Source organism: Sinocyclocheilus rhinocerous, unplaced genomic scaffold, assembly GCF_001515625.1.
Source record: "Sinocyclocheilus rhinocerous isolate Xijiao unplaced genomic scaffold, SAMN03320098_v1.1 scaffold507, whole genome shotgun sequence".
NCBI classification, from domain to species: Eukaryota; Metazoa; Chordata; class Actinopteri; order Cypriniformes; family Cyprinidae; genus Sinocyclocheilus; species Sinocyclocheilus rhinocerous.
Genome location: NW_015649561.1, coordinates 672,865 through 686,226, shown reverse-complemented (window position 1 = coordinate 686,226; position 13,362 = coordinate 672,865). Strand labels below are relative to the sequence as shown.

General features: G+C 35.9%; 1 protein-coding gene across 1 annotated transcript in view; it reads right to left on the bottom strand.

Annotated features, from left to right (window-relative positions):
- LOC107710593 (collagen alpha-1(XI) chain-like) overlaps positions 1 to 13,362 on the bottom strand; it is an 80,837-nt gene that overhangs the window by 7,935 nt on the left and 59,540 nt on the right. Inside the window, exons 42-54 of the mRNA XM_016515406.1 lie at positions 9,158 to 9,265; positions 8,432 to 8,539; positions 7,850 to 7,903; positions 7,187 to 7,244; positions 6,095 to 6,204; positions 4,205 to 4,258; positions 2,733 to 2,786; positions 2,600 to 2,653; positions 2,415 to 2,468; positions 898 to 1,005; positions 737 to 790; positions 242 to 295; positions 94 to 151 (exon numbers count right to left, since the gene is read on the bottom strand). Of these exons, the coding sequence (XP_016370892.1) occupies positions 94 to 151; positions 242 to 295; positions 737 to 790; positions 898 to 1,005; positions 2,415 to 2,468; positions 2,600 to 2,653; positions 2,733 to 2,786; positions 4,205 to 4,258; positions 6,095 to 6,204; positions 7,187 to 7,244; positions 7,850 to 7,903; positions 8,432 to 8,539; positions 9,158 to 9,265 (928 nt within the window). The remainder of the gene's footprint in view (positions 1 to 93; positions 152 to 241; positions 296 to 736; positions 791 to 897; positions 1,006 to 2,414; positions 2,469 to 2,599; positions 2,654 to 2,732; positions 2,787 to 4,204; positions 4,259 to 6,094; positions 6,205 to 7,186; positions 7,245 to 7,849; positions 7,904 to 8,431; positions 8,540 to 9,157; positions 9,266 to 13,362) is intronic.

Below are 13,362 nucleotides of genomic sequence, written 5' to 3'. Positions count from 1 at the left end.
TGAGTAGCTTCTAACTTGGAAAGCTTTAACACTTTTAAAGTATCTTATCCAACACTGAACCAAATGAACAAAATGCCCGGTGAACAAAAGTACTCACTCGCTTTCCAGGGGGTCCTGGAGGACCAGCTTCACCAGATGGACCAGGTGGACCCTGTGATGTAAAAATTCAATGCATTACTAGCAAGTTTCATTATGTTTGAACATAAAATATGATTTTCAGTGAAAGTCGACCATCACTCACAGGCTGACCGGCCTCTCCATCATCTCCCTTGTCTCCGGGAAGGCCATCCAGTCCCTGTGTGAAACAGAACATTACATCACAACATTACCATAATATTTCATTTCCATCAAGCATCATATTATAGTTTCCTCACAACATTTGTTTAATACGCTGGACATTAAGCCTGTAACTAACGACTATTTTGACAACTTGTTGATTACTTATTTGATTGATCTTCTACACCTTACGCAATGTTTTTCTTTAAACAATGTGCAATGAAGCCTGTAATATATGCTGAACACTGTGTGCAAAGAAAGGTTGTTTGAGTGGAAACCTGGGCGCATTAAACTACATGACTTTCTTTGAAATGTTTATATATAAAGTGCTTTGGAAAAGTGTTGCACACTTTTTCCCCTCGCTCTATTGCTTCCAGCATTTTAAAATGCATTTGTTCCCCACAGAAATAGTTATTTTACTGACGCAAAGCGAATGAATTCGCCTCCATAGTGAACTTACACCTGCTCCGGGCTCACCAGGAGGACCTGGATCTCCAGGGAAGCCAATAGGACCCTAAATTACAAAAGAAATGATGGATCAATTCAGTCATCATCAGTTCAGTATTATTTCAGTCTAATAGCTGAAGGGTGCTTTCTGGGATGTCACTGATGGTGACTTACTGGGTTTCCTTTGGGTCCGTCATCTCCAGGGGGTCCTCTTGCACCAGCGGGTCCTGCAGCTCCAGGAGGGCCAGCTTCCCCTTTCTCTCCAAGCTCACCTTTGGGTCCCTATGGAAGGACACAACAACCATCAACATCCTGCTTTCATCCATCTATGATGATTATGCTAAACAAAATTAACTATGTAATTCAAAGCTGATGCTTTGTTGTTTTCAAGCCCCGAAATGGAGATTTACTGTAAATATGTTGGCTAAAAAGACATTATAATGGTTACTTATTGCTTAGTGGTTGCTAGGCCATTTTGGATGGTTGCACCATTCACGATTGAATAGCATTTCTGAATTTCAATTGAGGTAGCCAACAGGGTGAACTGCATTTCAAATTTGAATTTAAAAAAAGTAGACTTAAACTGAACTGAAGTTCATATCACTGCAACAAGTATAACATCATAACATCATAAGTGTAAAAAAAGGTTGTCAAAACTAACGTTGAATGTAAACTCCTAATGCAAGCAGAAAGCTACTATCCTCTTTAGTCTCAAAAAGCATTGAGACCAACAGACAAACATCAGCATTTAAGATGCTGATATCACATAAACAGGTTTGTGCAGCAGGCCGTGGTTGAAATAATGTCCCTGGGTGAAAAAGGATGATGATAGCAGCAACCATCTGGAATGCAAGTGATGTTCACCTCAGCATATACGAGAGAGAGGAAAATATTCACATGGCCATTCTAAAGCAGAGGGAGGTAAAATAATCAACTGCAAAGGACTGTAGCAGCCTTCACCTGCCTGTGCTAATAACACGTGGTACTCTTGTGAATGCAGAGTGGAGAATGATACGGAAGAGAAGAATTCTTGAATAAAGTCGTTTTTTTGTTTTCTTTGTGCACAAAAAGTATTCTTGTAGCTTCATAAAATTATGGTTGTAACACTGATGTCACATGGACTATTTTATCGATGTCCTTACTATCTTTCTGGTCCTTGAACGTGGTAGTTCGCTGTCTATGTGCAGAGTGGAGAATGATACGGAAGAGAAGAATTCTTGAATAAAGTCGTTTTTTTGTTTTCTTTGTGCACAAAAAGTATTCTTGTAGCTTCATAAAATTATGGTTGTAACACTGATGTCACATGGACTATTTTATCGATGTCCTTACTATCTTTCTGGTCCTTGAACGTGGTAGTTCCGTTGCTGTCTATGCAGGGTCAGAAAACTCTTGGATTTCATCAAAATAGCTTAATTTGTGTTCCGAAGATGAACGAAGGTCTTACGGGTTTGGAACGACATGAGGGTATTGAGTATGAGGGTATCAGTATTTAATGACGGAATTTTCATTTTTGGGTGAACTATCCCTTTAGAGGTCATTAGCTTTATGTGTTCCGAGTTAAAAACAAGGAATTGTGTAGTTATGCTCCTTGAATGTCAATAGATTAGCCTCAATTACACGCAGGCCAGATACGTCTGGTAAACACTCATAAAACCAGACTCAACGACTCTTAAACACAAACAAATACTTACTACTGAACCAGATTCTCCTGGTGGTCCTGGATTACCTGCCTCACCAGTCTCACCCTGAGGGGAAGAGATGAAGTTTTACCTAGTCTTGATTACACTGTAACATCTATACACATTCATCATAATAACTACAATACATATTTGTGTACTTTCACGTTTTTACAGAGATTTATTTGAGAAATACCCACCTTTTCACCATTTCCACCCATTGCGCCGATACCTCCGGGAGGGCCAGGAGCACCCTGTCAATCAAATAACAATACTGTTGATTCAAATCTTTCTGATGGAGTTTCTATACAACTATGGCACAGTTAAACTCACATCCGCTCCACTAGGACCTTGAGGACCTCTGGGACCAGGAGGACCAGGTGGACCCTGTAAGAAAAAAAAAAACACCAGCTTGTCAAACAATTAAGATACTAAACTCTGGAAGATTCAACGGATGCATTCAAACCAAATGTTGGTTAATCATTCTGACCTATTTATTACAAGAATCTGCACATCTTTTGTTTGTGAATCAGTGGCACTAGCACTAATAATATGAAGGTGTGGTCACATTAGTGAAATTTCTCCAAAATCACAGGCAAAAAAGGTTGACTGTCCAATGTCAATATTGTAGCAATGCATGAAGCAGAAGTCGTCATTTTTTTGTTGGTCAATGTGGTGAATTTGCACAAACAACTTGAACACGAGTGAATTCCATGAGTTTCCATGAATTCCAACTGAAATGACTAGATTCCACAAGAAAATTGTTTAACAAGCAACAGTAGACGTGACTGCACCTTACCACAAAATAAAGATATACAGTGCATTTGCAAACTTTTGTTGTAATTGTTTTTTGTTTTTTTTAAAAGAAAGCATGCATGTTTAGTACATAGTTGAGACTAATTATGACAAAAATATAGTAAACACTGCATTTTGACAACAAGGATCAGTGGTGGACAGTAACGAAGTAGTTTTACTTCGTTACTGTACTTAAGTAGGCTACATTTTTTACATCAACTGTACTTTACTGGAGTAGTTTTATTTTATGAGTAACTTTTACTTTTACTTCACTACATTCCAAAGCATAAGATTGTACTTTTTACTTCACTACATTTCATAAAACGTATCGTTACTCCTTATAATATATCACGTGCTCCGGGACACAGAAGCGGTGTCTGAATCATGAACGAACTGATTCTTTTCAATGAACGCATTAAATCAGTTCGCAAGTCGCACCAAACGATTCATTCACGAATTGGAATGATCCGATTGCAGCTGTTCTCGAGTCGACAACTCACTGATTCAAATGATCCGTTTAGTGCGAGTCTCCAGTGAACTGAATTCACAAGTAAGAACCGGGAGAATTTGTGAGCACGAGTACGTCTGATGCTGTTAAAAGTAAGTTACTAATGTCGAATTTTAGGATTGGTTGAGAAGAAAAAAAATCATTATGAAAATCTAATTATATTTTCCTTATTATATTCATTATATTCATTATTTCCTTATTGGTTATTTTGGGAAAATCCCAGGTATTTTGAGCAGTAGGATTATAAAAAAATATATGCTAACATAAAATTAAATGATAAAAATAGCCTATATAAAACTGCAAAATAAACATTCATCTATCGGTACTTTTTACTTAAGTACATAAAAAAATCAAGTACTTTTGTACTTTCACTCGAGTAAAATTGAAAACTGAGTACTTTTACTTTTACTGGAGTAATATTTTATTATACGGATCTGTACTTTTACTCAAGTACTTGATTTGTGTACTTCGTCCACCACTGACAAGGATACTATAAACTCACCATTGGGCCGACGTCTCCATTCTCTCCTTTCTCACCTGGTGGTCCTGGCAAACCCTAGAGGAAAACAAGTTTTGCATAATAATCAGGCACAACTCCAGTTTACATAAGAGTTAACCTATTACAATTTCAAAAATGCTAAAACCTTTAGTAACAAGAGAGGATGCGTTAATGTTTCCTCTTACCCCATGAACAATGTGACAATTTAGAATAACAATCAGTCTCGCAGTGTTGAATATTAATATTATACATTTACAGCTCTGAGCCATCGGGTAAACACTATTAATCAAATAACAATTTTTGGTAATTAGCAGTAGAAGGAACCTCATGGCAATTAACACATTTGCATTTGGGTCCCTGCGAATGTGTCACACCCGGTGTCACTTTGAAAATATGAAACACAAAAAGAGGCAAAGCTTGGCAAGCAATTCATTTTGCAATATAATTGTGCTTGACTAAAGAGGTTTGAATGTTATTCAGATCATTATCACCAAACAATACCAACAGACGTCTCTCCATTGTTCATAGTCAACATCTGTAATTACAAGGCTATTCTGGGTCATTGTGTTTAGCAGACATGCTCATTGGTACCCGCTAACACATATTTTACTGCTTATTGTTGTGATAAATGTTGTGTTACTATAAAAGGACAGAAGTGATATTTCACAGCCATTTTGAGGGAAACAATTTCCCCAACTGCCAAAACAGCTTATACGTTATCTTTACAGTGGGTTTTGAAAAGATAATGAGAAGTCTCCATTCTAATAAAGTCCAATTACTTCTCTTTAGCAAGTTATTCAAAACTTGAGAGAAAACAAATTAAGATGGTTAATTTCTTTAGATCAAAAATCATTATCGCGGAGGATCAGTGAGCGGTACTAACAAGGAGACGCAGAGCACAAACAATTAGCACAGTTGGGATGAATCACTATTCCTATTACCTTTGATTACCAGTCAAATGCTCTGAGTGACTCTGTAATATTGCTGTGTTGAGTAGCTGCCTCTGTTGCCATTTGAAAATCACCCCCTCATTATTCCTATAAAGGTGAAGGGTGTAATGTTTTTTGATGTTATAATATTTTCTTAATACGCAGAGTCTTCAGAGTCACATGATCCTTCAGAAATCATTCTAATATGTTGATTTGGTGCTCAAGAAAGATTTCATATTATTATCAATGTTTAAAAACTTAACATTGCTTAATATTTTTATGGACTCATGATACATTTATTTTTTCATGATACTTTGATGAATGCAAATTTCAAAAGAACAGCTTTAATTTAAAATAGAAATCTTGTGCAACATTATAAATGTCTTTACTGTCACTTTTCATCAATGTAATGCATCCTTGGTGAATGAAAGTATTCATTTTTTACACTCATAAATAAACAAATAAATAAATAAATAAATACAAATATTCTAACCTCAAACTTTTGACTGGCAGTGTATAAGTAAACAATTCGTAAGCTGTTTTTCAGAAAAGTGGTTACCAAAATATTTCCATGTTTCAATGTTTGCAAAAATGGTTCAACCAATTGACTGAACTTGGGAAGTTGGAGTGGGACTCTGTTTGTCCGACCAATGGAAGTCAGGAAGCGTTCAAAGAATCCTTTTGAAAAGCAATTATTATTTTTGCAAATCCAATTGGTGGCGCTATTGGCACAAAGACTACAATTCTCCTTGAAAACGCCAAGTAAACTGAAAGTGACGGAATCAATCAGCCAAGTTTAGAGCAACATAATTGAATCCAGATTTTCAAAATGGCTATTGCTCTCCTTGCTCAATTATCCTGCCTTGATGATGTTTAATAGTGGAGCTTTGTGTAAATTAAATAACATGCTTGCAGCAGATCCATAATAGACGTGTTTAGATTAGTGTGAAGATGATAACTGTACCTGCAGTCCGACGGGACCGGGAAGACCTGGGAAACCACGGGGCCCCTCATCTGTAAAATCATAAGATTTCTTATTTGACTGGAAAACTACAGGGATACCTAAAAGCTTCTCTGTTTATGACAACAGATTTGCAAATGATTCTTATCACAAGTTTGGGAATATGGTCGACGTGTTGCGTTTTCAAATGCATGTTACAGTACAAGGCCATTTCGTGTTTCATGTGGGAAAATATGGTAATTTGTGTGGAAATCACATCATTGCATAGAATTAATTTGATTAAATTTTTTTAATCAAGTGACAATCCTAATAATGTATGCATATAAAGAAAGAAGGTTCAATCAAGTGACTAAGGTCTTTTAAGCAGCATTAACATCATTATGTCATCTAATAGATTTAACGTCTCGCACGTTTCCAAATTTGTAATATCCTATTCAGTAGAAAAGCCAAACAGTTTCCAAGAATGTTCTTCATATAACTGCACAGAATAGGTGTAATTATCAGCTTTTATAGAGCTAATGTATCAAGGAAACAGAGAGGCCCAGCTGGGAGTGTTCAGCTTGAGTCAAAAACTTTAAATATTCAACTGTGTGCCACCTGGCCCTGACTACTTACTCTCACTGCTGCTTTATCAACTCAGCAGGCTGCCTGACAGAGCAAAACTGAGCAAATGTGAGACACTTTTATCCAAAGCAACTTATAGTGCAACTTAACACAAGGAGCAATGAAGACCAAACAATCAAGATGGCCCAATGCAAGATATTTTTGTCCAGTTGACATAGCTGTCACTTTCCCTACCAGGCCAGCAGTTACAGTGCTCTAATGATCTGGCCACATGCAAGTGTTTTTATGCCTTGCAAACATAAACCTACATCCTTTTAACTAACAACCCAGATCACTAACCACTAATCCACAACACCCTGTGCAAAAAGAAACAATGAAGTTAGGCTAAGAAAGCTTGAGCAGTGAAGATACTTTTTATGTGTGAGTAATAAAAATGATATATTTGTGTGACAACTACTCCAGGACGAATGGAAAAAAGAGGTGATCATTTGGGTTTCATCCTATACGGCTCAAATGGAAGGTTGTAAGTACTCACAGCAGGACCTGGAGCTCCAATTACACCCTGAGGACCTACAGGACCTGGTGGACCCTACAGTAAAAGACAACCGGGACAACTTTAGACACTGGTTGTGAAGAAGCTAGATCTCATATGAACATTTGAAGTGGCAAAGATAGCATTTGTTTGTGTAAAAATAGGCATAAGTGAGTGTAAATACAGCAAAAAGGTAAACAAATATTTATAATTAACATTAAATTATACATAAAATAAATGGTAACACTTTACAATAAGGTTCAATTTAGTTAACACACACTAGTTAACATAAACTAACAATGAAAATACTTTTAAATAATTTATTAATCTTAGTTATCTTGGTCATTTCAACATTTACTAATACACTATTAAAAGCAAAAGTAGATTTTTTTTCTGTTAAAATTATGATTTGATGGACCTGAGCTAACATGAACATAAACAGTTGTATTTTTAATAATGTTAACAAATATTGATAAATACTGTAACAAATATATTATATATAAAATGTAGCAACAGTGGCATATGACTGATTTATAAGTACAAGCAAGTCAAAGCATTCAACTAATGGGACCTTATTATAAGGTGTTATAAGTGTTACCAGTTAAATATATAATAATTATTATTTTGAATGCTTTATTTATAATAAATACTGTTCAACTTACATGTTCGCCTTTGTCACCCTTGCTTCCCTTTTGACCTGGTTCTCCAACTTCTCCCTGGAGAAAAAAAAAGAAAAGTTTTTGAAAATCAAGAAACTTCAAGCTGTTTACAACTTTTCCCTAATTGCCTGGTCATCAAAATTTTCTCAAGGTCACTTCAGCATCAACAGCAGAGTAAACTTTACTCCAGAGATTTTAATTTAACAGTAAAACCAAGACCTTGGGATGTTTTTGCAATTAATTGATTACTTGGCTCCTCCAACACCATTGCCGCCACAGCCGAAAAGAATAATGTGGCTTGGGACGTGATAAGGATCTAAAAAAGCACTATTCTACATTTAACAGGGCGATAATAGATTCTGGAATACATCAGCCTCAAAGCACGTTTGTTTACTTGGTGTATGTGCCTCGATTTCACTGGTTTCAACATTTCACTACAGTAATGATTTTGTGTCTTGTTTGGTTATGGTGATGGATAAGTCAAAACTCTGTCCGCATTGTCACTAATGGTGTGCAGATGTGAGATGGGCATGATGTCTGTGAATTAAAACGTCATGCTGTAGAGATTAGAATAAAGTGCTGCACCTTGTCACCATCCTCTCCAGGTTGACCCTGAGGTCCGGCTGGGCCTGGGAGTCCAACTGGACCTTGAATGCCATCCCGGCCGGCAGGACCAGCAGGTCCTTTCTCACCCTGCATGAAGTTAAGAAATAACAGTTTACACACATGTCTGAAAGTGCTGATTAAGAAACTGTTACATCCTATGAGGAATACTTTAATCTGGTTAATACAGACAGGCAGAGCAAACAAAGCTAATGGCAGATCCACTGCAATTAATTAACAGCATTTATACATTATGCAGAGGAATATGTTCAGTATTATTATAGAACCTTTCAGTCAACTAATTTATTTCAGCTTTAACTGTGTGCTGTAAAAGTCTAAGTGAACTGAATTGAGTTTCTGTTTGGATGCTGCATTAAACTATATAAGCTATCTGTGCTAGATGTGTTTATTGAAAAGATGAATTTTAATGAACCAAAACTCTTTTCCTCTGGCCCCTTTTGTTTCCCACAGGAATCTCCAGACATTAGTGCAACGCTTAATGTATCCAAGCATCTGATAAAAGCACAGTCACTATTTTACTTTCTTTAGGGTGAATTCGGGTAAATTAGGCCATGTTTTGCTATTCATCTCAACAAAAAGTGTTTACTTGAATTCACATTATTTCTTTTTCTTATTCTTTTGGACAGTGTACAAGATAACATCGGCATTTTTATTTTATTTTTTTATCTCGAAACAATGCGCACTCACCGGAGCACCCTTCTCTCCAGCAGGTCCCGGGGGTCCTTGAGGGCCATTGCGTCCTGTTAGACCAATGGGTCCTCCGGGTCCAGCTGCTCCTCTCTCTCCTGGTGACCCCTGTGACACACACATCCCATTAAATCGGACTGGAACACAACTGGATTCCAGGAGAGATTATTAACCAAATTAGATCATTCTGATTTAAAACAAATCATATCTTGGGTTACCAAAAATTGTAAACATAATTTTGTATATACAAATGAACAATTTTCTGCAGTTCCACTAACAAACAACATTTGCTAGCAACAACAATTGCTCTTCTGTTGGGTGTGTTGATTCCATAATTTTTCTTTAATCTAATCAATTGCCATAATTTTTTTCAGGACAGTCATTTACATTGACTACTGTACAAAGAGATGTATTACAGATGTATTATAGAGATATCTGTGCAAATTTCCATTTGTATGTTATGCACCAATCAATGAAAATAATTAAAGTATAATATCTGTCTGTCTGTCTGTCTGTCTGTCTATCTATCTATCTGGTTTTTCTACTGTACAGACCGTATATTCTATTGCCCTACACCAACCCTACCCCTAAACCTACCCCTCACAGGAAACTTTGTGCTATTTCAGATTTTCAATACACTCCATTCTGTGTGATTTATATGCGTTCTGAAAAGTGGGGACATGGGGTAATGTCCTGAAAAGTCACCTTCTCCTTGTAATACCTATGTCATACCCTTGTCATTATACAAATTTATGTCCTCATTTGTCACAAAAACGCGCACACACACACACACACACACACTTTCAAATATAAATATTTATTGAATTTTATCTGTTTGATGCCATAAACATCTGTATAATATACACTGCCATTCAAAAGTTTGGGATCAGTAAGATTTTTAATGTTCTTTTTTAATGCAGTCTCTTTTATGCTCATCAAGGCTGTATTTATTTGATCAAAAGTAAAGAGAAAAACAAAAACAAACAAAGAAAAACAAACAAACAAACAAACAGCAATACTGTGAAATGTTATTGCAATTTCTAACATTGGTTTCCTATTTTAATATTCTTTAAAATATAATTTATTTCTGTGATGCAGCATTGAATTTTTATCAGCCATTACTTCAGTCTTCAGTGTCACATGATCCTATTTTGAATTAACACTGTTCTTTTTAACTTTTTATTTATCAAAGAATCTTGAAAAAATGTACCACAGGTTCCAAAATGTTTTTTTTTTTTATTAAATATTATAATGATTTCTGAAGGATCATGTGACACTGAAGACTGGAGTAATGATGCTGAAAATTCAGATTTGCTTCACAGGAATAAATAATATTTTAAAGTATATTAAAATATAAAACTGTTATTTTAAATTGCAATAATATTTCACAAAATTATTTTTTTCCTGTATTTTTGATTAAATAAATGCAGCCTTGATGAGCATAAGCAATTTCTTTAAAAAACAAAAAATCTTACAGATCCCAAACTTTTGAAAGGCACTGTATATAGTTAATTAAATATTTTAGAGCTAAACAAATTATATTTAAAGTTCCATGACTTTTCCAGGCCTGGAAATGACAGTTCCAAAATGGGAACATGTTCCCATACAGATCCTTTTTCTGCACTGAACAACACTAAGGCACATTTGTGTATCATATTAATACACTTCTTTCTTAGAGTGTATCAGCAGGTCTTACTGACAGACAAAAGTTTATGAGAGAGCGAGCTCTCTAGTTCAAAACCAACATGTAGCATGCCTTTTTCAGAAACAGTCCATTAGAGCATCTATTAGCACTGAAGTGAGCTCTCAAAGCGAGGGCTTTATTCACCATTTACTTAAAGACATCCGGTTGCTTTCACATGCATGCACATACCCACACCCACAGAAACATATGCTAAAACTCACACACAACAACATCCGACTGCATTAGCCAGCAGTGATAGTGCTTCTATACATAGGGAGGGGTCAAGGTCACTGCACACCACACCGCACTACCAATACATTCTCACTCCCAACTCGTCAAATATTGACGCTTGGTCAGGACCCTTTGGCATCACTTTTTGACACACAGGGTATTCATTTAGCATAATTTTTTAGACGTGCAGGGTCCTCCATTGCTTTAAATAAGAAACCCTTGGCATCAATATGCCGACGCGAAAGGCACTGGGAATTTTATTGTCATGATTAAATTATATATTGGGTAATAATATTGCCATTATTGCATATATGTTTGGGTGTGATAAGTCTGTGCGCAAATTCAAAAAATGCCGCCAGAGGAAGCCTTATGTCAGCCTTGGTTGTGAAATGTGTGTCTTGTGTGTCTTGTGATGATTGCGGGATCATTTTCAGTGATTAAAACCTTAAGGCTTCAGAAGACTTGGAATGCAACACGACTTGTTTGTAATGCTTTTATACTGCTTTTGAATGGTCAGTTTTTGCAATGAATACCTGTGACTGTACTTATATTTGCCTGTTACATGTTTTATATTGTTCAGAAGTGGGTAGGTTTAAGTGCTCCAATGAAAGTATACATTTATTTAAAATTATTTCAATTTTTTGCAAATGCATGCAAACCATTAAATTAAGACAAACAACTGAAAACAATGGAGTTCCCTGCACGTCGAAAAGGGACGCTAAAAAGATACCCCTGTGCATCGAAAAATTACACTAAAGGGGTACCTTGAGCGTCAAAAAGCATTGTCAAGGGGTCCTGACCTAGCGTCAATATGTGACGAGTTGGGAGTGAGAACGTGCAGGGCAGAACATTCTCTGTGCACACATCTTAATTATAATCTTCAAAAAGTTTTTTTTATATTTTTTTAAAGGTACATATACAAATAATGAAGCATGAACAGTTTCTGCTCATTTCCACAATGAACGGTCCACTGTCACCACAGACTGTGACCGTCATACATCCTACTATCAAACTGACACAACACACAGCCCTGACTCACTTCTCATCTGATATACCACCTCACAAACACACTGAGGCACACTGCACACTGTGCAAACTGACTCAGCTCTTTGTTAGAAACTTCTCAGAAGAGTTGTACTCTGCTGCCGGTGACTCAATTCAGGCACCTGCAGGAGGTCTATTTAGGCAAAGATAAGATGGCGTATTGGCGTGGGTGGGCCACTGACTCAAAATCCTTCTGATTTCAGAGATATTTCTTGCCGGGCTGTACAGATGCTTTTTATACAAGAGAGACAATGATTCCCTACACCAATCTTCCTCAAGCTGAAAAGAGCTTCACATAGCGCACAGCTGAAGCTTTGATGGTTTTAAGCTGTACTGCTGTGCCTTCACTGCACTACGAGAGAAGACAGACAGCAGTTACTTTAATGGGAGGATGTTATTTCTATGCAGAATGGAAGATCTATTTTACTCTACATTCTATATGATCACAGGGTTGTCATCATACCAAAATTTCAGGAGTCAATAGCTTTCATATCCACTTAATTCAACTATTGAACATGCTTCTTTAAATTCATAATAAAGTATTACATAAAAGTTCAAGTAAAATTTAATCTACAATATTACAGCTAATAATACTTTAACACTATACTGTATACTGTGTGTATGCACGTATATATATATATACAGTATATATACAGTATATATATATATATACAGTATATATATATATATATATATATACATGAATAAAAACCCTTGTGAAAAAATAATTATACTTATATTTATTTGAAATACATTTATTTCATGCTAAGTATACTACATTTACATATTTATGTACTTAATAAAAATACCCTTAAGTTGTACTGCAAATACTAAATTGGTATACTTAAAGTCTGCTAAATTGGAACAAATAATTTTGTACTTAATGCACTTTAATTGTGCGGAAATAGCGCTGAAGTCCAATTAAAGATACACTGAAGTATATTTGATTGTGCTAAAGTGGACAGAAACGAAGTAGTTTTACTTCGTTACTGTACTTAAGTAAATTAAAAAGTATCTGTACTTTACTGGAGTAGTTTTATTTTGAGTAACTTTTACTTTTACTTCACTACATTCCAAAGCATAAGATCGTACTTTTAACTACATTTCATAAAACTTATCGTTACTCCTTATAATATCACGTGCTCTGGGACACAGAAGCGGTGTATGATTCATGAACGAACTGATTCTTTTCAATGAACCCATTAAATCGGTTCGCAAATCGCACCAAACGATTCATTCACGAATT